The following is a 23,454-nucleotide window of genomic DNA, read 5'->3' on the forward strand; positions in this document are numbered from 1 at the left end:
CATATATATTACTTTTGAAAACACTGTGGCTTCTCTTAGATACTTTGGGAAATTAGGAGAGCAAGAGGAAGCATGAATTTAAGAAGAAAAAAGGCAGAAAAGAGAAGAGTAGTAGCCACCATTCCTTAGCTCGATGTGCTAGGCACTATGCTAGGTGCTTTTCCATACACTAAGCCAACAAGCCCCGCCACTGGGTGTTATCACTGTGGAAATGAGGAAACAGGCTGACATCTCGTCTAAAGTGCTGCAGCACCGTGGGAACTGAAGTCCCTAATGTCCTCCTGCACGCTGTGCCACGCTACTAGGAAAGACAGTCGGTGAGTGGGGAAGTGGTGAAGGGACAGACACAGGGACACGAGAAAAGGGAACTATGCAGAGACAGAGAAAGCAAGCCGGGTCCGGGCACACACTGATGAGGAAGGGCAACTGTTCTGGAGAGAAGGTGCCATGACATCCCAGAGTAGACCTGCACCAGAGGGGTTGTCGCCGTCCTTGGAAAAGCTCGTGACCTCACTTGCAATGGAACTCAACCCTTAGTGCAACCAGAATCAACTCTTGCGCCTTTGTTTCCAATCTTCAAAGCTCTTTTAAATAAAGGGTTTATTTTCCCATGTATTTCTCAAAGCCTACAGGGGTGTGAAGCAATCACAGAGTCTAGGCAGACTGTCAAATCCATGGCGTCAGGTCGTTACCATCAATGTCAAAGTGAACTCCTGATACGCGCTCACAGACGAAGTACACGAAGGCCGTTAGTCTGACCTGCGGGGCGCTCTAAGTGCACACCAGTCAAGAGTGAACACACTACCTCCTCCTGACACCTCAGCTATGGGACGCCGTGAGCTGTAAAAGGACCGGCCTCTGCGTACTGATGTGGAGCGCGCCCCGAGGAACCGGGAAGCAGTGCTGGGCACAGCAAGCAGGTACCACGCTAAATTTATGTTAAAGTCACACACCTAGTTATACTCAGAAATGCAGGAAACGTAGCCATGGGTGCTCTAGGGAAAGGACATGGGGACCGTGGGTAGGGAAGAGATGCTTTGCACTCGCTGTCTGCCCGTGGTTTTTTAAAAACCAAGTGCAAGAGTAATCTTTTCCAAAACTTCATTATTTTAAATCAAGCAGTTCAGTGTGTCTTCCCGCCAAGCCAGGTCCAATTGTGGGATCTAGTAGGGTCTGAGCGGAAGAAATAACATCTTTTCCTTCTCCAAGGGATGAGACAAGAGCCTCCTTCCCACTTCTTTCTCCCTGTCTTCAACCAAGTCCACCTGTTTAAAAAACAAAGCAAAACAACAACACACTAACCCCAGAGAGCCGGCTGGCGGCTGCCCACGCTCACCGAGAACTCGTTCCAGTGAAAGGCTCAGAGGAAAGTGCTCCTAACACTGCTCTGTGTTTTGAAGCGTATGCGCCCGGCGCCCTCCTGTGCCTTACACTTCTTCTCACTGCTCTTTCACCTAATACATGCACATCTCGGTCGTACCTTATTTTTAAAATTTCTATTTGATATTATTTTTATTTACTTAACCCATCCCCTCTAACATGGCATTAGATTGTTTAAAACTTTTACTGTCATGAGCAACACGGAGATGAATGTCCTTGTACAGAGACCTTTGTACAGCTCATTTTCCTCTTAGGATAAATTTTTGAAAGCAAAGTACTCCTGTCCCCAAATTTATTAATTTTGCCTTCATCTCCATCTATAGTTGCTGCTCCATCCGCCCTTTGCGTCACCAGCCACAGACACGTCCCTGTGCTGAAGCTCAGGTCTGAGACAGATTCTTGCCTACATGGTGGTCCAGTGTAAAACACACTTCCCAATTCATATATTTTTCTATACTCCCTTGAACCCCACCTTTTGGACACCTGACCCTCATTCAACTCTATAGAATTGGTTGCGTTTCTCTGCCTCCTTACTTCTTGAAATCCTTAACTCCTTGGGCCATGGTTTTCCTCTCAAAAACTTCTTTTAAAATAAATATAATAGCCCGGCCACATGGCTCAGTGGTTGAGCGTCGACCTATGATCAGGTCACAGTTTGCTTCCAGGTCGGGGCGCATGCCCGGATTGCAGGCTCGATCCCCAGCAGGGGGTGTGCAGGAGGCAGCCGATCAATGACTCTCTCATCATTGATGTTCTGATGTTCTCTCTCTCTCCCTCTCCCTTCCTCTCTCAGAAATCACTAAAAAATAAAATAAATTGATTAATATAGTAAAATGAAACTAGTATGAGTGATTAAAAAAAAAAAAAGCATTCCAGGGTCAAATAAGAAATTATGGGTTCAAAAAAATCTTAACGGCACCTTTAAAATGTTAACGTACATCTACAAGATGGCAACAACAATGTTAAGTGTAGTCAAGTTATTTAAGCACACTTTTCTTAAGGGGCTACTACTCCCAAGAGCACTTTCACCAAACTGTCCTTAAATATTATTAATTTTTCTAATGAAGGCATTTGCAGCCCACCTCTTCCCCTCTGCGTGAGGGCCATGCCTTTTCCTAATGACAATGCACTGAAAACACTGAAGTGACAGGAAAGCCAAAAGCACTCTCTCCACCACCCTTTACATCTGGGCCGTTCTTTTCTACACACTTACAAATGACAAGCTGTTCATTTCTGCCAGGCTGCTTCCCTGCCCTTCCCCCTTCCCCACCCCCGCTTGTTTCTGAGGTTGACTTGTTTCTGCTCTTCTCTTAGTGATGCTCTCCCTAGAAGCGCCGACACTAAGGCTTTAAAAGATGGTCCCTGTGGCAGATGATTCCTGGCCTACGTTGCAAGCCTTGCCCCTGGTCGCGCCCTGGCACACACCCACCTACAGCCCGAAGGACGAGCAGTGCCCTGCACGCCAGGACTGCCACAGCCGGCGTCTACTGACCCACGCACACCCCGCGGTCGGGGCGGCTTCCCGCTTCACCCTGTCCACTCGGACGCGCCTTTTCCCGCTTCCTGGCCAAGTCCCAGCGATCTTCAGAGGCCCAGCTCCCCTGCCATCTGCTTGACAGTCTTCCCAGCTCTCTCCAGTCTAATTCCTCCCTTTCTCTGAACTGAATGTCAGGGAGCAATGGGCCACACCTTCGCGACCAATTTTGAACTGTTATCTTTTAACCTGTCACGTGACAGCAAACTGTCACCATACACGGGGTGGGGGCTGTGCCCTTTGCTTCTGTATCCCAGTGCAGAGCGCAGTGGGATGCAGGCAAGACACTCACTACTCCTGAAAGACTGAGGTGTTCAAGTCCAAGTTCGCCCAATAACACAACAGACACGAGAATAATATGTACATTCCTCTTTATTTAATACAACAAACACGTAACACATACAAAAAGGAAAAACCACTCATGTAAAAGGCCCTGTCACAAAGGATTGACAGGAAACATCTACACTAAATCAAATAAGGCTCCTGCTTTAAAACGGGTTCGCTACCTACACCTGGAACATGAGCAAGGCTGTTGAAAAAAAAAAAAAGAAAGAAAATTCCCTGCACTGAAGGAGTATATGCATGGGGTTAATTTACCAAATTCACAGATTCATATTTAGGAATGTTTAAGCCCTCTCACATATCCACAATTCATCAGGGTTTTATGAAATGTATCATTTTGGTTAAAAAATGTACCTGTCCTTCTTTCTTCTTAGAAAATAGTGAGAAGAGTTCTCTAAAAACTAGAGACCAGCAAACCACCCGAAGACTGGAAAGCTTTACCGTTAAACTTCAAAGGGTGTGCAGAACTCAGATACAAAAGCAAGATGGCAGTGGGAAGGAGAACTGAAGTTCGTGGTCGTTTCCTGGTAGCTCGTTTTTAACAGCCACTGGGAAAGACAGGATGGAAACACCCAGGCTCAGTGCAGGGCACAGTAGCAGCAGTTGTCCATATCCCTGCTCTCATTAGAGCCGGAAATTAAACAAGCACCAGTTCATCTCCAAAGAGCCTTACGCAGACACTCACACACACATACCCACACCCACTCACATCACCACCACCCCCTTTTATTTAAATTTATTATTTTTTTACTAAAATAATACAAAAAAGGGAGACATATATTTACAAAAATCCATGGCTGGTACAGTACATAATTTTTTAAGACACACTAAATGCTACAATCTTTCAGGTCCTGAGATTATTACAAATATCAACTCAAAGCTGTGTTCAGGTCCAGTTTTAAAGGAAGAAAAATAATCCCAAAATATTAAGTCACACACTTAGAATACAGTATATCCCTTCAAGTTAGCACAAACGCACCTCCCTATAAGTAAACGCAACACAGTAACCAGTGCCTTTCACCCAGAGCAGCAGTCCTGGTTCAGGCTCCTTCCTTCCAGACCGGCCGTGAAGCCTGCTGGCATCTGAACAAGCGTGGCGGCGGCTGCGGTAAGAGGAGGGGTGCAACGGGAGGGAGGCTCCTCTAAGAGCGAACGTTCACTGTATCAGTAAGTCCTGTTTTTCCTTCTGTTACCAAACAAAAGTCTTTCCCTCATCAAAATGTATCCCGTAAAAGTTGGAGATATGTGCTTAGCCAGACTAAAAATCAGAATCCTTATTTCCAATCAGTGATAGCAAATAGGTTTGCAGTCCCACAATAATCTTTACAACTGCAAATAAACGAGCTTGCTTGTAAAAAAGGGAGAAAACACTCATCACTTAGTTACCTTGGTAGACTGATTAACACATTTGGGGACATTTTTTGCAAGCCAGAGATTTCTTTTCCTCTTCTTTTTAGCTTGACAATGTTTAGCAAACAAAACACAATGGCAAGCCTCATATTTGCCTACTCTCCTTAAGAACAGTTTGTATTTTTGATACTTTCTATAATATAATTTTTCAGTGACAGCCAACAAGGGGCAGAGCCAAGCCTGGATCCTTTCTCTGGAGGCTGGCCATGCACCCACCTACTGCTGGAAAGGCCCCTTGTTAGCTGAAGGTCTCAGAAGGTATGTGTAATTAATTATGTAGGCAGAGCCAGACTTTAAAAGTTGGCTGCAGTTGCCCAGCTTTCCGACTCACTATATAAAACAGTAATACCTTTGTTAGCCGAGAAGAGCGTCTTTCTCTTTTAATGCCTCTAGCCCAAACTGGGGTGATCCTTGTTAATTTTGCGGGTATGGGAAAGAAAACCTCGTGTGCTGGCACAGAGCACTCTACCCTTACAAGCAGCAGAGATAAGCAAAAAATGGGGAAAGGTTATGGCTGCAAGGTCAGAAAATACAAGGTAGCTGAGGTCTGACAAATTCAGGGCAGGTCGTCACATGGACAAGCATGCCAACTGGCCGGTCTTGGTTACTGCTAACTCCAAATGTGCTTAGAGGCTGGATGGAGCTGCTGAATTCAAAAACAGAAGTATTTCCAAGTTATCTTGGGTCATAGTTAACTTGTTGGAATTTATTTAGGTTTTCTTTAGTGCTCCATTATAAAATATTTTAAAACCAGATTTAAGATAAAATAGAATTATATTATTATTATCCAAGTGGGAGCAAATAATGTACAGAGAGTTTTCTGAGAAACATAAAATCGGTACTAGGATTCATATGGCCTGTTTGACTTAAAGCTTTGCAAAGCAGGTTTTCCAGGGAAGTATGAAAAAAGCAAGGCAGAGAATTGTGAGAAATAAGAGCCCCTAACAAAGGCCTGGGCCTCTTCTGAACAAGCTCGAAAGCATCAAGAGGAAGCCATGAAATGTAGAGAAATTTATTTTTTAATACAAAGGCGAAGAGAGAAAAAAATTCTGGTCACCAGTGAAGATTCTAAATGCTGGAAATACAGACCTCATTAATTATACTACTGAAATATCTGAAGTATTCTTGACCTGTTTGGTTGGTTAACAGTTTGGAAAGGTGTCAGAAACTTAAGTATTAACCCGCTATTAACTGAAAATATGTAAGAAAGATTGAGAAGTAAAGGTATTATGGTATGAAGAAATTACAGATCTTAAGTATCTACTTCCAAGCAAATGGTACTTTGGGAGTACCTAAGAAAAAGGAATTTGATGTCGAGTTACTGAAAGGCAGCCTGATTAAAACCCTGGAGTCCCTCTCTGAGTCTACGCTGGGATGCAGACAGTCGCCTGGAACATGCCTGGAGCCTGAATTCAGTGGGACACAGGGCAGATGGCTGAGTGGGGGGGACAGGGGAGACAGTCTAACCCTTCCTCTCAGACTCTCAGTAATACATAACCAACAGTCCAGTGTTGCTACTGGCTGAGAAAACGGTTAACTTAAGAGCTCAAACTGAAGGAAAGAAGAATGAAGACTAAAGAATTCAACATTACTATTCAAAGTTACTTTTAATTAGACTCAGACAATCTGTTCAGCTCTATGAACCTGAACGCTGTGCCACAAAATCTAAAACGTTCTCAGAATCGAGCACTGGGATGATTTATCTTAACAACCCCAATGATACTCCAGGATTCTAACTACAGTTTTGCACCAATTAAAGGATCTGTACTTAATTTTCGAATATAAGGTTCACATTTTAGGATAGAAGAACACATAAAATATCTCTATTTTATGCTTGTTAATTTTCCCTAGAGGAACAGACACACATTCAACAAAACCCTTATGCCTTATTTCTTTGGGTAGAAGTCTTAAAATGTTAAATGGAAAATTTAAAAATGTGGAAAATAAGGAGTATATTTATCTGCATAGTTGATACTTAGAGACTACTAACTAAGGCATTATCTGGAAAAAGTAATAAAAAAATCAAAAAGTGATTTGTAAGAAAAAATGTCCTATCACTAGAGATTAAATGAGCCTTGGCCAATTTGGGGATCAGCCAGTGCCTTGTCTGCTTGGCCCGCTGCTCTCTCCTGATGCACTTCAGCTGGATCATCTGTTCCTCACGTCTTCGACCCCCCCCCCCCCGCCCCCGTTCTTTCCGGATCCTGAACACGTGCTACAGTTTCAGTCTGTACTCAGCCCCTAACAAGGGTTGCTCAGCACTCAGCCCTACCTAGAAATGCAGCATCCCTTTTTCCCTGTGGTTTTAAATGATAAAATGAAAATTCTATGTATTACTCCCTAATATGCTGGGATGGAAAGTGGGATAAAATGATCTTCCTTTTGCTCCTCGGAGTTGGGCAAATGAAGTTGCCTTCTACCCCCAGTCCCCACCCCTGCTAGGAAGTGAACCCTGCCCCCCCTCCCCCATCTCCTACAATCCGAACAGTTGATGGTTCCAACTCTTTCATGGGTTGAAAGAAGCATAAATTACAAAGGTAGACTGGCCAGAAGTGCACCCTGCTGACTGTGTGTAGTGCCTGCCCCTGCAGTTAAAGGAATAGTACACAATCTCCAGCTCACAAGAATGAGGCGGCGCCCATTCTTTCTTAGACAGTAAAAGCTGAGCTCTCCATCACCAAGCAACCAATACAAGGAAATTAGATAGAGACGATGGAAAACTGAGGCAGATAAAACTTTCAGAATCATTAATCAACTCCAAGGACCAACCATCCAAACTTTACCTAGCTTCAGCTCTGCAACCATGGTAAAAATTACACCTGTAATAAATAACACCATAAAAGGCAAAAAAACCCTACGTATGATTAACAAACGTAGTGTTACTTCCCCCCTCCCACTTATTAATCTGAAAGTAACCATTTCACCCCGCCACAAATAGAATATGCTTAAATAACAAATAAGTATCTCATTTAGAATTCCAGTGATTTGTTTTTAAACTTAAAAATCATACGGTGCTTCTTATACCCATTCTTTAGCCTCTGCAGGACGATAATACTTTTTAATTATATAGGACATTGTAGAAAAACTCGAAGTATTTTTGAAATAGTAAAGTCTCTGATTTCCCTGGGAGGTAGGTGAATATTATTATACCCAATATTCTAATGGGTAATCTGAGGCACGAAGGTAAATGATATTCCCCCTAACGCAGTAATCCAAGAGTAACACGACTGAACGGCGGATGCCTAATAACATGCTGCCGTCAGGCGACACTACCAACAGCCCCTGCTTTCTCCTTTTAGCCACCAGTCTCCTCTTCCCAATTAAAATGTACTTAAAAGGGGCACTTACTAGGTATTTGTACTGGGTTTCGAGGATTGTTTGTTTCAACTTAGTCTCCCTTAACATGTCACATCTGTTTTTAACAAAAAATGGATGAATCTTAGATACCCAAAATGATGTTATTTTGCTCAAGAGAAGAATCTAAATAACCATAAAAGCAGAGTAAGCCAAATGTAATATCTGGCAAATGAAAACTGAAGATCTCCCAATAATGCTATAGGTTATATGAGTGTTTTCCCCAGTATCTGAAGTCTTTCTACTTCTAAATTTATTAACCTTTGACAGATACGCAATGCAGCTATATGAATTCTCCAAAAATCATTTCCCCAAAGAAAATGTGATACATTTTCAATGTTGACAAGCTGCTAACTTCCTTGCAAACGCATTCAGATACAATGCCACAACTCTAACTCTAGCTCCGCCATATCTGTTTGCCTGCCATGCTGAACCTCATTGACTTGCCCCACAGAAGACTACTTATTCCAGTGCTTTCTCCAGTATTACTCATGCAAGTCCGAAGGGCACAGAGCTGTGGGTTAAACCCAGGAATAGTCTATGAGTCTGTTAAGTTAATTTTGCTTGTAACAACTGACTTATTTTATAATATTATATATATATTTTTTGTTAACATCTACAAACAGATATTCTAAGGGCGAAAGACAATTTCCCAGCCCGCCCATTCGGACTGACTAAAAGCAGTGGAATAAACAAGGCAGAAGTCTTGCAAACACTGGCAGGGGAGTGTTCAGAAAGGACGCAATGGTACAGCAGCTACTAGTTTTATATATATATTACATATGTATACATATATATCTCCATATATATGCATGTGTGTGTCTTACACATATATCCATATACCTATAAAGAAAAGGAAGAATATTACAGCATGACATGACCTTGGCAAGTTTGAGGTTCTTCCTCCTGAATCCCCTGACTTATTAGCCTGTACTTCAGGGTATCTGAGAACAGTTTCAAACGAGGGGGAAAAGAAAGAAAAGGCACTTAAAAAAGATAAAGGCCTGAACTGAGCATGTTTTAGAGGAGCAATGTAAGCATTTTACCAGAGCTAAGAAATGATTTACAGAGTTAAACTTTTCCCCTTAGATTTTATAAAATAAAATTGCATAACATGTTTGTAACCTACTACTGCATTTTTCTTCTGCTTCATTATTAAAAAACAAAAGCCCTCAAAAGCAAAAACAAAACAGAACAAACCCAATCATACATACACAACAGCAAGTAAAAGTAAAAGCGCCCCATCTGAGAACGAAGGTCAGCAGAAACTGGTGCTGAAGTACAGGGAGGCTCTGGGGTTTGGCCTGATGACAGGTTCCCTCACTCTTCTATTTCTAACTTAAAACAAAACAAATACTACCAACGAAACAAGCAAACTCAAATTCAAGATCTAAATGAAGATACAGAGAACAGAGGGACCAGTGTGCTTTTACGGTACACTCCTAAAGTAAAGTATCCTAATTCTATACATGGGACAAGACCGTCTAGAAATAAAGCACTGTAAATTAGGTTAATGTCGACCGATACAGGCAAAGTTCATTTTACAAATGTAGCAGCAAATATGATAGGTAACTGGAGTTCTAAGAGATGATCCCAAGGGACACAGAGTTTCTGATATAATCAATGGCAGTTTGAAAAACAGTAGAATTTCCATTTCAGAAATTGTCTTGAACCAGGTAGAGGTGGAAAGGGGTGTGGCAGAGGGCAAGCAGAGGAGAAAGACTAGAGGTGTCTGCCCTTTCCAACCCTGGGTAGTAAACAATTTAGATTTGCTTTGGGGGAAAAAAATTCTGGGTTAAAAATCTTTTTCAATAAATTGTTTTCAAACAGGTGTCAAACCCACAGTATTCAAACATGTACATGCCCGGTTCTTCCTCCTACCTTGGTGATACGATAAACCCTATTCAACTTCTATGATATAAAATGTTATTTGGGTTAACAACATCCATCAAAGGGGTGGTAGGCATAAAAGAATGTACTAATACAACATCAGGACTTTGGGACTTCGGATTAACCTCACTTCTTTTACCAAAACCTTTTTCTTCAGGCTGTTTTAGAACCATGATTTCTTTTACTCTCCGATCTCAGGAGCACAGGAGAAGGAATTGTAATCCACTTGTAATGGAATTATTGCTTGCATTGACTTTGGAGGCTCTGAATGAGCTTGACACTTTGCTCCCAAACAGTCTCCAGCGGGGGCTCAGCACTGCTATCTCTGAAGACAACTGTGCCGACCATTATTGCTTGTGAATACTGAGGATTAACTTGTGTGTACAGTAACAGCTCATACAGCAGTGAAGGCAATTTAAGATACAAGACATCTGAAAACAAACAGCTTAATTTTCCTGAATCAAGAATCCCGCTGAGTGGGACATCATTACATGTGCTGATTACTTTTGCACTGGGATGTTGTTAATGCTCTTCAGAAATGCACATGGCTCTACACCCTTTTGCTCTATATCATTTTCAATTACTCACCATTAAAAAAATGACAAAAAAACAAAACAAAAGCAAAAACACAATATAAGTCACAAGTCACTGTGCTAAGAAAAACTACCCATTTATGTTTGTTTTTAAGTAAGAAAAACTGTAAAGACAGGTGATCATAAAGTATGGACATCATTTTCAATGTTATGATCTAGAAAAGAAACAGTTTTGTATTTATATTCGCTGATCATACTTATCTATTAGGAAATAGGATTTTTTTGGTTTCATTTGCACTATGCAAATGCGGTGGGGGGGGGGCGGGGTGAGGTGGGATCTGGCAGCAGTTCCCACGGGTATGAAGATGGAATAGGACAGAACAGAATCTCCACATATATGAACTTCTCAGAGCCAAGGGCCTCCAGACTATTCTTAACGGTGAGTTATAAAGTGGTACCAGGGGAAGAATTGATAATCCTGTTCTTCTCTAATGACAGCAGACTCATTAGGGATGTTCATATGGCATGATTCAGAACTGATGGATTTATTAAGAAATTAAAATTACTATTCCTTGACTTAAACTAGTAATTAAGTTATATATGAATAAATACAGTTACAGGAACACACACTCACACACACAAATGAACACGTGCAGTTATCAGCAGGAAGAGGTTATCATGCACTGACTTCCCTTCTGGTATGGGAAGTAAAACAAAGGCTAGCTTCCCAAAGGAAAACTCCTACACAGCACTAGCAAAGACTTTTCCCCAAATTAGATAAAAGCAAGAGGTGTGCTACGTTAGAATAGCTCAGGAATTGGGTAAGCTTGCCTAATTAAAAACCAAACAAACTTTAAATCAAACGTACTCCATTCAAATCAAACCTCTCTGCAACATCCCAGTATCCTCCCAAAATGTCTACCGGGGTAGATGCAATTTTCTTATTTTACTGCTCATCTAAATTCTTAGACTCAAGTAATTCCTTTGAAATAATCCTTTGCCTTTACTGTAACAAGTTCCTGGAACTAGAGTTTCCAGCTATTTATTAACTTTTCGCTGTGAAGCAGGCCAATGAGACTTTGAAGTCAAAATATAGGTCTGCAGACCTGAACAGATGTGTGGTAATTTATTCACAGTCCTACAGGTTATTTGGGACTTTTTCTTATAAAAGGAAAAAGAGCCTGGTTAATATTCCTATTTGAATCAACTTAACAGTATCAGGTGATCTGTAATGAAAACAAACGCAAGAAATCTTGCGTCTATCAATCTGATGCTGTTTTTTAGGTCAGTCTGTCATTATAAATGGACCGAGCTTACAACATTCCTGGGTATAGTTTGAAAATATTTAGAAGCCTAAATAGGAAGTGAAAAAAAGAAAGACTAGACTGATGGGGTGTTAAAAAAATAAATTTTAAAAAAGGATCCAAACAAAACCATAAATCTCTCCCTTAATATCCTTTGTAGAATGTTATTTGCATAAGGAAGCCACAATAACTAAGGAGTCTTACTATCTGCAGGTCTACTCACATACCAATATTCTGAGTAAGTATTAGGAAATTCTCCAAATCAATTTCACTACACTGGATATAGGGAGTAAAAATACACTGTGGTTTTTATAAAAAATAATCCCTTGTACACATCATGATTCTAGTGTAATTTCTCCCTTTAAAATACTATCTTGAAAATTCCAAAAATATATATAGATATGGTATTTGAATGATCAATACAGAAGCATATGTAGTACACACTTATTATACCTGTTTATATCAATATTTAATAGTCACCTGAAGTACCACTAGCTACCAGAACAGAAGTTGTGAACTGAGGTGGAGTTGGGGAAAATTTAGTTCATAGTGTAGACCTGCAAGGGCTAAGAGCACCAAAGCCACGGCCCTACATCAAAGATCCCCATATCTCAAGAGAAAAATGTGAACAGTCACATTTTAACATCAAGAATGGAAATAAAAGTTAACCAGTTAACACCAGATGCACAAACACCTGAAGAAGAGAGTTAATTTAAGTACCTGCTTCTGAATGGAAGATGAAATTGACCCTTTTACAAAAAGGGGACATCTAGGTTTCATCTGTTAAGAGCAACGGGCTCAATTTCTTGACTTTTAAAAATCTCAATGATTTAATAATACATATCACTGTGCTAAAATAACTTTCCTAAAGCATCTTTAGTCCACTGATTGACATGGGGAGTTGCTACACACTGGGGAAGATTCAAGTTTGTTCAGGATTTTTGAGGGTATAGTATTTTCTACGGTCTGTATCTGACATAGAGTCGTTAATTTTTGTGTGTGGCAAATTTGCTCCAGTCCACTTAAACAGACGTGATCCTGACTCCTGACAAACTGGCCTAAATGCAGATAAACTGCCTTTTATTATGCAATTATGTCTACAAGTGTTCAGCTCCGACCCCCAGGATGGATGATGTTTACCCAAATCCTCAATTTCCTTCTTCCTCCCCAGGGGGGACAGACACACCGAATTTGCACTTCTGTGGGTTTGACAACTGAGTCTCTTTCAAGTCAGTTAACATGGTAACTGTCTTTCTCTAGGAGGGACCAAAGGTCACTAACTTTGCAAGAAAGCGTTTCTTCCTCCTGCACCTGGCTTGAACTCAAGTAATGTTTTCTTTCCTTTTCCTCCTCACCACAGTGCTTGGGACGAGAGAATGTAAACATCGACAGAACAGCAGCCCTATGACCACATGAGTACTTTCCCATCAGGTAGATTCCATCAGCCAGCTGAGTGTCTCATCTCCTTTGCTTGTTGGGAAGTCACTGAGGTTTCCGTGGTAATTTAGTGTCCCCTTTACTTTGGCCTCCATCTACGAAAAGAGACGTTTAATTGGTATGGGAAGGCATGGTGTAAAAAACAGATTTAAGAAGCAAAGCATAAAGAACAACTTTTAATTTTCATATGGATGACATTGCTAAAGAGATAATCTTTATCTAACGTGCTATATATATAGCATTATAGAGCTTGAGAAAACATAAAGGAGATAAAATCTCAACAAAAATGACTTTCTTATCAAACGACTGGTTCAATGGGTTTTCAGTGTTGTACAAATGCTATCTCAACAAATATTTATTACATCTACCTCATAGCCAATTATGCTAAATGCTATGAGGGTTATAAAGGGACATAAAAGACATAACCCCCACCTTTTCAAGGAAGGTACCACATCTTTTGATTCCTTTAGAACACAAGGTCAATTTCATTCTTTCGCAAGTAAAATTAAATTTCTTGCCAGGACATAGCATTTGATAATTAATTCTCAATTATCTATGTAAATGAATGGGGCACACTGTAGTGAAAAATCCAGCTGAGTCTTTGTTGTCGTCCTAACCTGAAAACATTTAAGTGACAGGAAAGTCTGCTACTAGGAACAAGGGTTTCTAGTTCTACATATGGCTATATAACTTTCACTAGGAAAATGCTGCTTACTCTATTTAAACTGGGTAAAACTTGGACCCAGTGACTTTGAAAACCTAAAAAATATAGAGGGAGTCTCTACTAGGGAGCCCCCCCAAATCCCCACCAGCCAGGTTTAACAGAAAAAGATGAGGAGGCATGATAGAAACACACCGGTGAAAAACACAAAATATTATACTACGGTAACAATCTTATGGCCAGAGGAGAGCACAAAAGTCACATTGCTAGGTCCACTCATGTGGTATCGAAATCACTCTGGTAAAACATAAACAACAACAAAAAAATGCCTCTACTAAAGAAAATACGTATCAACAAAATAGGATGATTATTTCGAAAGCTGTATAAACAGAATACTATTAAAATAAGTTTAGTGATAACATCCAAGGAACTGGCTTTTCCACTGATAATGAGATATTATATACTTGCATTTAGAGAGAGAAATGATTTAACTTAAGGCATAATTAAATTTATAAAATGGCAAGGTGGAATTTTGTTCAAAGAAGCTTTGGTTAATTAGCAGAATAAAATGCTGGTATTAAGTGGAGAGAGTCATCAGAACAAGGTCTGCCCCAAGGGTCAAAGCTGGTGTACCACCTCTTTCTATAAATAAAGTTTTATTGGAACTCAGCCATACTCATGTTACATATTGTCTATGACTATTTTCACCACATTACAGAGACAGAGTTGAGTAGTTGTGATAAGAGACTAAATGCCCTTCAAAGCCTAAAATATTTACTATGTGGGCCTTCATAGGAAAAGTTTACTGATCCCTACCTTTAGATAAAGTCAGAGAATTAACATTAAGTGAACTATGTATGAGGTAACATGCTTGAAACTTTAAATAAATTATTTTGATTAAATTCTCGTAAGAAGCCTATTAAAAACATCTTGTTGGCCCTGCCAGCAGGGCTCAGTGGTTGAGCATCCACGTATGCACCAGGAGGTCATGGTTCGATTCCTGGTCAGGGCACACGTCCAGGTTGTGGGCTCAATCTCCAGCAGGGGGCATGCAGGAGGCAGCCCATCAATGATTCTCTCATCACTGATGTTTCTCTCTCTCTCTCTCTTTTCCTTCTTCTTTTTGAAGTCAGTAAAAACATATTTAAGAAAATAATAAATAAAATAATAAAATAAAATAAAAACATCTTGTCCCTAGTTTACAAGCAAGAGAAAGTGATGGTCAAACAAACAAGTTAAGAAAGTTGCTCCAAGTGACAGTCTTGGAATTTGAAAGTCCAAGCCCAATACTTTTAAATGTCTTTAAAATAAAAAATTGTGAACTTTTCATTTCAATTACTTGGAAAACACTGAGAGTCCTATTTCTTTCTCCCTCTGGAACAGTGGTGCTGCCCAGACAAGAGAATTCATATAAAAGCTGGATTACTGGGGTCATGTTGAACCACAAGGTTCCTGTTTGTCCAAACCAGTCCACCCATGAGCACATGGTCCTAAGCTGGTCTCATTATACCAGTAACTGCCTTAGTCACAGGGCAATTTTCCTTAAGCATTAAAACCTAGTTGAGGAAGATCAGGATTGCTGACATTTGTGTCTACTTTGTGTCCCCCATTTGCACAGCTGTGGTTTTATATTCATTCTTACCACTTAAGTCTGTTACAGGATTCATTACAACCTGTTGCCTCGACTGCTACATACCATAGCTCCTATTTCCACATTGTGGCCAACTGTAAACTTGTTCAAAGATAGTATGAAATGCAGTGGCCAAAAACAATAGTGAGGCCCCAGTCAACTTCCAAAGTTAAGAGGGCAGATGAAGTTATTTCTGCTCAAAAGATCCTGAAACTGGCCTTCAGAATACTATCAGCAGTCTACTGAGGTCGACTGCTGGTGAGAGCCAGCAGAACCTGGAGGCTGATGGGTACATCCAGTGTCCACTATCTAATTTCAGAAAGATGTAGCTGGGCTACAAGTATACAATGTATAGAGCCTGGATGATATTAATTTAATGGCTGCAAAGTTTAATGGTTAAGAATGCAGTCTGTGGCCCGGCTGGCCGTGGCTCAGCGGTTGAGCATCAACCTAGGATCCAGGAGATCGAGGTAGGTTTGATTCCCAGTCAGGGCACATGCCCGGGTTGCGGGCTCAATCCCCAGTCAGGGGTGTGCAGGAGGCAGCTGATCAATGACTCTCTCATCATTGACGTTTCTCTCTCTCTCCCATACTCAAAAAAAAAAGAATGTAGTCTGTGGAATCAGACTTCCTGGGTCTGTATCTCGGATTGAACACGTTAGTGTTTTATCTTAAGCGAGCTCCTGATATCTGGTTTAGTTTCCTGATCTGTAAATGGAGATTGTTATTTCACTAACAGGCTTGTTGTAAAGATTAAATTAGCTAATACATGTAAGCTGTCCCAAGACTACCAGGCACTTGGTAAGCTTTCCACAAATGTAAGCTAATGCAATTACTGGCCATGAATTTTGTACACTGCTTTGTGAATCCTCTTTGTTGTCACTTCCATACAACACCTTCAAAACCGCTCTCTTCACATGTAACGAAATATCTAATTTTACTTATTTCCCTTCTCTTAAATTTGTGCTAATGAGGATTCAGTCATATGAAAATGTATTTTCCAACCTCTGTCATTTCATTTACATCGGTTTCAGAAAACATTTCCAGTGCAACCTATGTAGCTATATAAACAACGAAGAGATAAGAAAGAGGCGGCTCTCTTACCATTATACGCTTGCTGTAAGTGTGCAGGCAGAGGTGAGTGGGAAAGTGTTGCTGCATGCTGAGCTCCTGGCTGTAAACCCTTTAGTAAATCTGAGAGGAAAACAGACTTGTCAGTGATGTTCTTAAATCTGGGTGAGATCTCTGAGATAAAAAATAGTTTATCTAATGCAAGCACAGCCCCTAATTTCAAAGGCCTTCTTACACTAGAGTACACACGTTTAAAATTTTATATATATAAATGTTTATGTGTATGCAAACACTCAGCAAATCTGACTTCCTCCTATTATAAATTTCATTTAGAATTGTGGTATAGTGGTTCATTTAAAAATTATAAATAAAATCTCATAGTCCAGTAATTTACTTATTATACACAGATAAACTTTTTTTAAAAAAAATTCTATAATCTACACAAGCCCAATTGGACTTTCAATTAGTATAAATTTTGTTTCCTGTTCTGTCAAACTAAGTAGCCAAGTAAATAAAGGGGCCCCACTTACTCTGAGTTAGGCTATGGTGGAAAGTGGCTGAGGTAGATCCCGAGGTGGTTGTCACTCCAGCTGTGTCCGTTCCAAAGCCAAGTAGCTCCAAGGGAAACTGGAAGGGCATGGTCACTGGAACAAGGCCACCCAGCATCCCAAAAGGAGTCACATTTTGATTTGTTACAGACAAAGGTGATGTCATGAGAGTCAGAGGTGAGGCATTAGCCAATAATGACGCTCCTGCTGTGGACTGCAGAAACCAGGGGTCAAAATACATAAGAAATCAAATCTTTAACCTAAATTGATTTACTTAATATCCTCATGGGCACAAGACTGTGTTTTATATTTGCTCTAACAGAAACTTTGAGATAGAAATGAAGACTGAGGTGAACAACATATTTCAAAGAGCTACCAATATTGGTTGTGGAAATAATTCTATACTCAGGTCTTCATTACACGTTTAGACTCTTCCTTATTTTATTGCCTATATAAACACCCATTCACCCTCTTAATCCACTCCTTTCTAACCTTAGATCCCCACTTTGCTCCTAGCCCCTACATCTCAACCACTAGTAATCAATCCCCCACAATTTCAATGTGGTCTCTGAAAATGCTCAGTCACTTTGCTACTTGTCTTACACTCCCTCAGACCTAACTGAGTGTCCTTTACTTTCATCCTAACACCTTAAAGCGATGAGGCCACCTGGGATGTTCCTCCTCATTACCAGCCTTACATACCTCTTTTCCAAAAGCTATGACCTAGGACCTGGCCTGTGCCATAAATCCCACCTATGTGGAACTTTCTGGTACAAATAACCTAGTTTTGCTCCTTTCCCATGTGTCCCCTGCCTTCTCATATACAAAGAACTCATCTCTTTCTACAACAAATACCCTGGCCTTTCCTCAACCTCTAGAAACCACCTGACTTCCTTGTATTCCTTTTATCCTCAAACTTCACTGAATGATGCCTCCATTTCCCACATTACCTACTCTCTCCTTAACTGCTAAAAGCTGGTTTCCATTTCCACTTCTTTTCTGAACTTGGACTCCCTAAGGTGGAGTGTCTGAACTGACATTCCCCTACTGGGTTGTAACACTGTTTATGAATAAAAACACTGAAATCAGGACTATGCTAACACTAATGAACTTTCATTGAGAAATTACTTAAATATACTTCATTAAGCTAATTTAAGCCATTAAACAATTTCCACATAGCAATCAGTTTTTCCCATTTTGACTTATTTCTTCTCTATGTGAATTTATCAACAAAGACTACAATGAGCTTCCCCAGTATTAGATATTATCTCCTACAGATCTGCCGTTGAGTTTTCTTTTATAGCCTTATTTTACCAACTCTAAATTTCCCTGGCCAGAAGTTTTACATGGTAGCTACTGTCAGGCTTATTTTGTGTTGATTATTTGATCTGTAAATATTATTAATTAATAAAGGGCTGATCATCTTCCTTCGTGTATGAGAAAAATGGAGATGACCTTCCCACACATAGATGCCACATCACGTTACATACTTAGTATCCACGCTACTGCTGAACGGAAATTGAAGAACACCTTCAGGAAGCTTTGCATTCTGGTTTTTCCACTCTCTCCAACAGCCTCTCCTCCCATTATCTCCTTTATTTTTAACCTCCCAAATTAATATCCACGCTCCTGACCTCTCACCTCGACTTCAATCCTGTGTATCTAAAAGTTCAGTGAAGAACCTGACCTGGATATCTAACACTCATCTACCTACCCGCCACGTCCACAACTGAGCTCACCATCCCCTGCAACATTTACTGCTATCGTCAAGTCTCGTTCTCACCTATCACGCAGGCATAACGCCTTCGCTTTTAGGCACCAAAAAGTGAAGGACAAGGTGAGCTCAAACCAACCCATTCTTTCTTTTTTACAACTTCCTCTAACACTTACATATAAATCTTTATCACTTTATGCTTGGACTAGACTGTTTTATTTTCCAGTCTTTCTCTCTGTTGTGCCAATAGTGATTCACAAAATGGGCGCATTAAGGAAAGAATTACAAAGTTAGCATTGAAGCAACTTGGGTAGAAAGGATTCAGCATCAATTTAAGAATTAATAAGAGTTCTTTTTAATCAAAATTCTACTGTAGTCTCAAGATAATATGAGGTACACAGTTCAAGGTAGTGCACCCTAAATAGAGTCCCCTAGTGGAAAATGCCCTGGCCAGTGTGGCTCAGTTGGTTGGAGTGTCGTCCGGTACACCAAAAGGTTCCAGGTTTGATTCCTGGTCAGGGCACATACCTAGGTTGTGGGCTCAATCCCTGATAAGGGTGCATGTGGGAGGCAACCAATAGATGTTTATCTCTCTTAAAAAAATATATCAATAAACATAGATGGAAAATGTAAATTAAGGCAACTTCCAAAATTAAGTAACTTAGTATTAACAATAAAAAATGGTGTCATGCCATAAGTGTCTAACATGTTTGTACTGTCAGGATTTCTATATCTAATTTTGTTTATAAACTAAAATGAAATAGCAGATTATCTATATGTTACATAGTATAAATTTCTCTCTCCTACAAGACGAAGACCTTTCAAAGTGGGGCGTCTCATCACTGACATCATTCAGAAGCACACAGGAAAAGTTGTCAACAGGAAGCAGGCAAACAGATCAGAATAATGCCCCACAATCAAAAATACTTTCTATGACCTCCACACTTCATTCCCAGGGGAAAATATGGAGGGAATCCTTGCTCTCTCTTCCTGTAGCTGGCATTACATTTTTAACCATGTGTTTTATTTTGGTGAGTGCATCTGCCTCCACTCCTTGCAACACCCAGAGTGATCGTTAGAAGTATCAATTAGACTATACTACTCCCTTGTAAAACATCCTCCAATTGCTTCCCACTACACACAGAATAAATCCCCAAGTCCTTATCAGGGCCCACAAGGTCCTTCACCACATGGGACTGGTTGAACTCCAACCTCATCATCTACCCATCTCTCCCTGGTCTTGCCATGCAGGTCTACACATCAGGCTCTTTCCTGTCTTCACACCCACCATCCATTGTTTGTTCCCTCTTATCTCCAAAGGCTGGATCCTGCTCATTCAATTATTGGCTTAAATGCTGCCTCCTCAAAGAGGCCTTCTCCAACTCCTTTATCTGCGTTAGGAACAATCATACTTTATCATACTATTCCATTTCATTTTTTCATAGCACTTAACATATTTTTAAAACTTGTGTTTTGCTTGTCTTCCTACCTAAAATATATGCTCTGTAAGTGGGGGGACTTTGAATACGATGTTCGTCCTGTTTCCCCAGCACCTAGAACAGTGCCTGGCACATGTTAAACACTTAATAAACATTTGTTTAACAAATGAGTTATTTCTGGAAGTATAAAGTGGCAAAGACAGGATTCATAGGAAACTAGTTGCAGGACAAGAAGGAAGAGGAGCACCAGGAGTGGAAAATTATTAAACAGAAAGCAGGTAGAGAGGTAATAATCTGAACCCAGAAAGATTTTAACTTCTGTTAAACTCAAGGCCAGTCACTTTCACTCTGCAAACGAGTAGACAGCTAATGATGTGTTTCAGACAGGAGTTAATGTTCCTACAGGCACAGAGAGGAAATCTGTTTTTAGTGTTGGAGTATCTGAGAGACAGGATCTAGACAGAGGCCACAAGGCCGCTGGTAAGACTTCCGTTGAGATGCTATTAAGAAACACACACAAACCCTTAGGTTCACTAAACGTCAGAAACAATCTTACTCAATTATTGACCTTTTACTTCAGTCAAACCCATGAGACAGAACAGAAAGAATCAGACACGAAGGTAGGAAAGAAGGTCTCCAAGTCACAGCTATTTCAGAGAGGGAGACGACCAAGAGGGAGCATGTTGCAGAAACACATGCTGACAGACTGATAAACAACTGGTATACCAAGTATCTGTGTTCTTTTGGCATAAATGATCACATACAGGAAGGTTTCCTGGAAAAAAAATAAAACTGCTAGATTCTGGAAATGACAAAGGATAAAGAAAGATTTAACATTAAATTCAAAGAAAACAAAGCAAGTGAAAAAAGTTTTTAACTCCAAGAAAAAAGCCAAAATTTTATAAGAAAGCAAATGAAACCATAGTGTACAATATTTAGCTCAACAAAGACAATATTTTACAGTCATGGATTTAACCAAAAGCCGTCATTTTACTCTTTCAGGAGAATGGGGAAAACATAAGGGAACGCCTCATTATCACAACGAGAAGGCGAAGCCAATAAGCAAATGGATAAACGGAGAGTCTGCCATTCGTTCTTATTTAGAAACACAGAGAAAAAGCTGCGTTAAAAGTAGTAGGCACTAAGAAAGAAGGCATGGGACAAGGAACTGCCATTTCTATTATAATCCTCTCAAATATTCCATTGATCAAATTAAAGATTAATTTGAAAACGTCAACATTTTAATAAAGGTAAAATAAACAGGAATATAGACTAACTCCCAGATTTTAGTTATAACTTAAATTTTAACATACAATCCCTAATCAGTTTGTTTTTGTTACTTTCGTATTTCTGATAAAAAAATCATATTGACAAAACATCAATTAATCCTAGATTCCAATTAATAAAGTATCAGTTAAATGAATTTTGTCCTATATTAGAATTCTGGAATAAATTCATTTCTAAGCCCACAGCAACAGCAGAGTGATGATTTGGGTCTTACGTGTACATTGAATACCAGTGTTTAGCTTGTACTGAATAGTAGAGAACCTCTAAGAACACCAAGTGGAAAATTCTTTCATTAAATGTTCATATTCCACATAAACAGGACACAGTACAAAGTTAGAGCACTTTGTCAGAGAACAGAATTCCATAAATCAATGTCATATTGTTAAAGGATATTTAAGAACCTATGCACACATTATAAAATATTATATTTTTTAAACACTTGTTATGAAATAGAACAGTATGGAAAACTCACTTTCTTAAAAAAGTCTATAAAAACAGTATCAGGAAAATACACATAGTGGTGGGATAATGGGTGTTTTTATTTTCTTTTTTTGAATCTGCCTACAGTGAATAACATGTATTTCTTTTTGGGGGGGGGCATTAAAGAAAAAATTAGTAATGTGAAAGTCTCAGAATACAAAGTGGGAGAGAGATGAAAATAGTAACAGAGAAGATGATATGGAAGGCAGAGATGAAATACATGAGCAATGAAGAGTTCTCAAAAAGCCTAGGCCAAATGGATCAGAATCATCACCACACATAATTGAATATTCTTGAGCTGAAAAAAAAAATCGCCTGGTCTGAGATTGAACAGACTGATAGGTACAGAATTACTCAAAACAAGATAAACCAAGCCAAAGTCTGGAGACACTTGAATTTAAGCAAAAAAAGAGAAAATCTTACTAGCATTTAGGCAAAGAAAACACATTACTGATAAGAGAACAAAAAATCAGAATGACCTCAGACTCCTTTGTAATCCTAAATACAAAGAGTCAGTGGAACAGTATTTACAAAACTTGGAGACAATCAGTGACCCAAGAAGTCTGTAACTATTCAACTGTGACAGCACAGAAGTGATCAGATATGTAAGAGCTAAGGTAAAACAGCTTTCATTTTAGCCTTTTTGAAAAGATTCCTTGGGTGAGGTACTTCTATTAACTAACTGAGAGATAAATTTAAACTAAAATTTCACAAATGGGGAAGCTGTGGTGTAAAAGGATAACCGATACTAACCTGTCAAAGAGAATAATATATGAATAATTATAAAATTCATGAAAAATAAAAATTGTATTCGAAAGACAAATGGTTGCCCAGCTGGAATGACTCAGCGGTTGAGCACTGACCTATGATCCAGGAGATAACAGTTCAATTCCCAGTCAGGGCACATGCCGGGGATGCAGGCTCCATCCCCAGAAGGGGGTGTGTAGGAGGCAGCTGATCAATGACTCTCTCATCACTGATGTTTCTATTTCTCTCTCTCCCTCTCCCTTTCTCTCTCTGAAATCAACAGACATATTAAAAAAAAAAAAAAGACAAACGGTTAAAGGTAAAAATAAGATGAATGCAGAAATCTGATTAAGAAAGTTGGCAGGAGGTAAGGGACTAGAGTGGGGAAGAGAGGAGACAAGGGAAAGTATGTTAAATTTGTAAGTTACTACTTTGTTCTGACTTTAATAAGGTAGTTTTAAATATGCATTTTTGGTTATGTCTTTCAAAATTTTTGAAAGTGAGCATATGATACTTTACTGGGGGGGGGGGGGGGAATCCACATTCCAACAAAAACCTGGTCTCCAAGTATCCCCATCACTGTGATATCAACATCAGGAACATTCCTCAGCCATAAACTGTAAGCTGCTACAAACAACCCATATATTTTAATAAGGAAAGAAAGGTTACACAATCTTACATTTTATCCCATGA

The 23,454-nt window shown here is 39.7% G+C and overlaps 1 protein-coding gene across 3 annotated transcripts in view; it reads right to left on the reverse strand.

Moving 5' to 3' along the window:
• Positions 1-23,454, reverse strand: part of UBN2 (ubinuclein 2) — a 79,671-nt gene that overhangs the window by 8,355 nt on the left and 47,862 nt on the right. For 2 of the 3 annotated variants that reach the window (XM_081146323.1, XM_081146322.1), the window contains 3 exons: positions 17,077-17,308; positions 16,580-16,669; positions 12,804-13,279 (listed from right to left, as the gene is read on the reverse strand). The exons of the other annotated variant lie outside the window; for it this stretch is intronic. In XM_081146323.1, coding sequence (XP_081002449.1) covers positions 13,230-13,279; positions 16,580-16,669; positions 17,077-17,308 — 372 coding nt within the window. In that variant the 3' untranslated portion in view covers positions 12,804-13,229. Of the gene's footprint in view, positions 1-12,803; positions 13,280-16,579; positions 16,670-17,076; positions 17,309-23,454 lie in introns of those variants that run through there. 3 annotated transcript variants of the gene reach the window in all.

The sequence above is a fragment of the Miniopterus schreibersii genome, assembly GCF_964146895.1.
Source record: "Miniopterus schreibersii genome assembly, chromosome: 9".
Classification (NCBI taxonomy): Eukaryota; Metazoa; Chordata; class Mammalia; order Chiroptera; family Miniopteridae; genus Miniopterus; species Miniopterus schreibersii.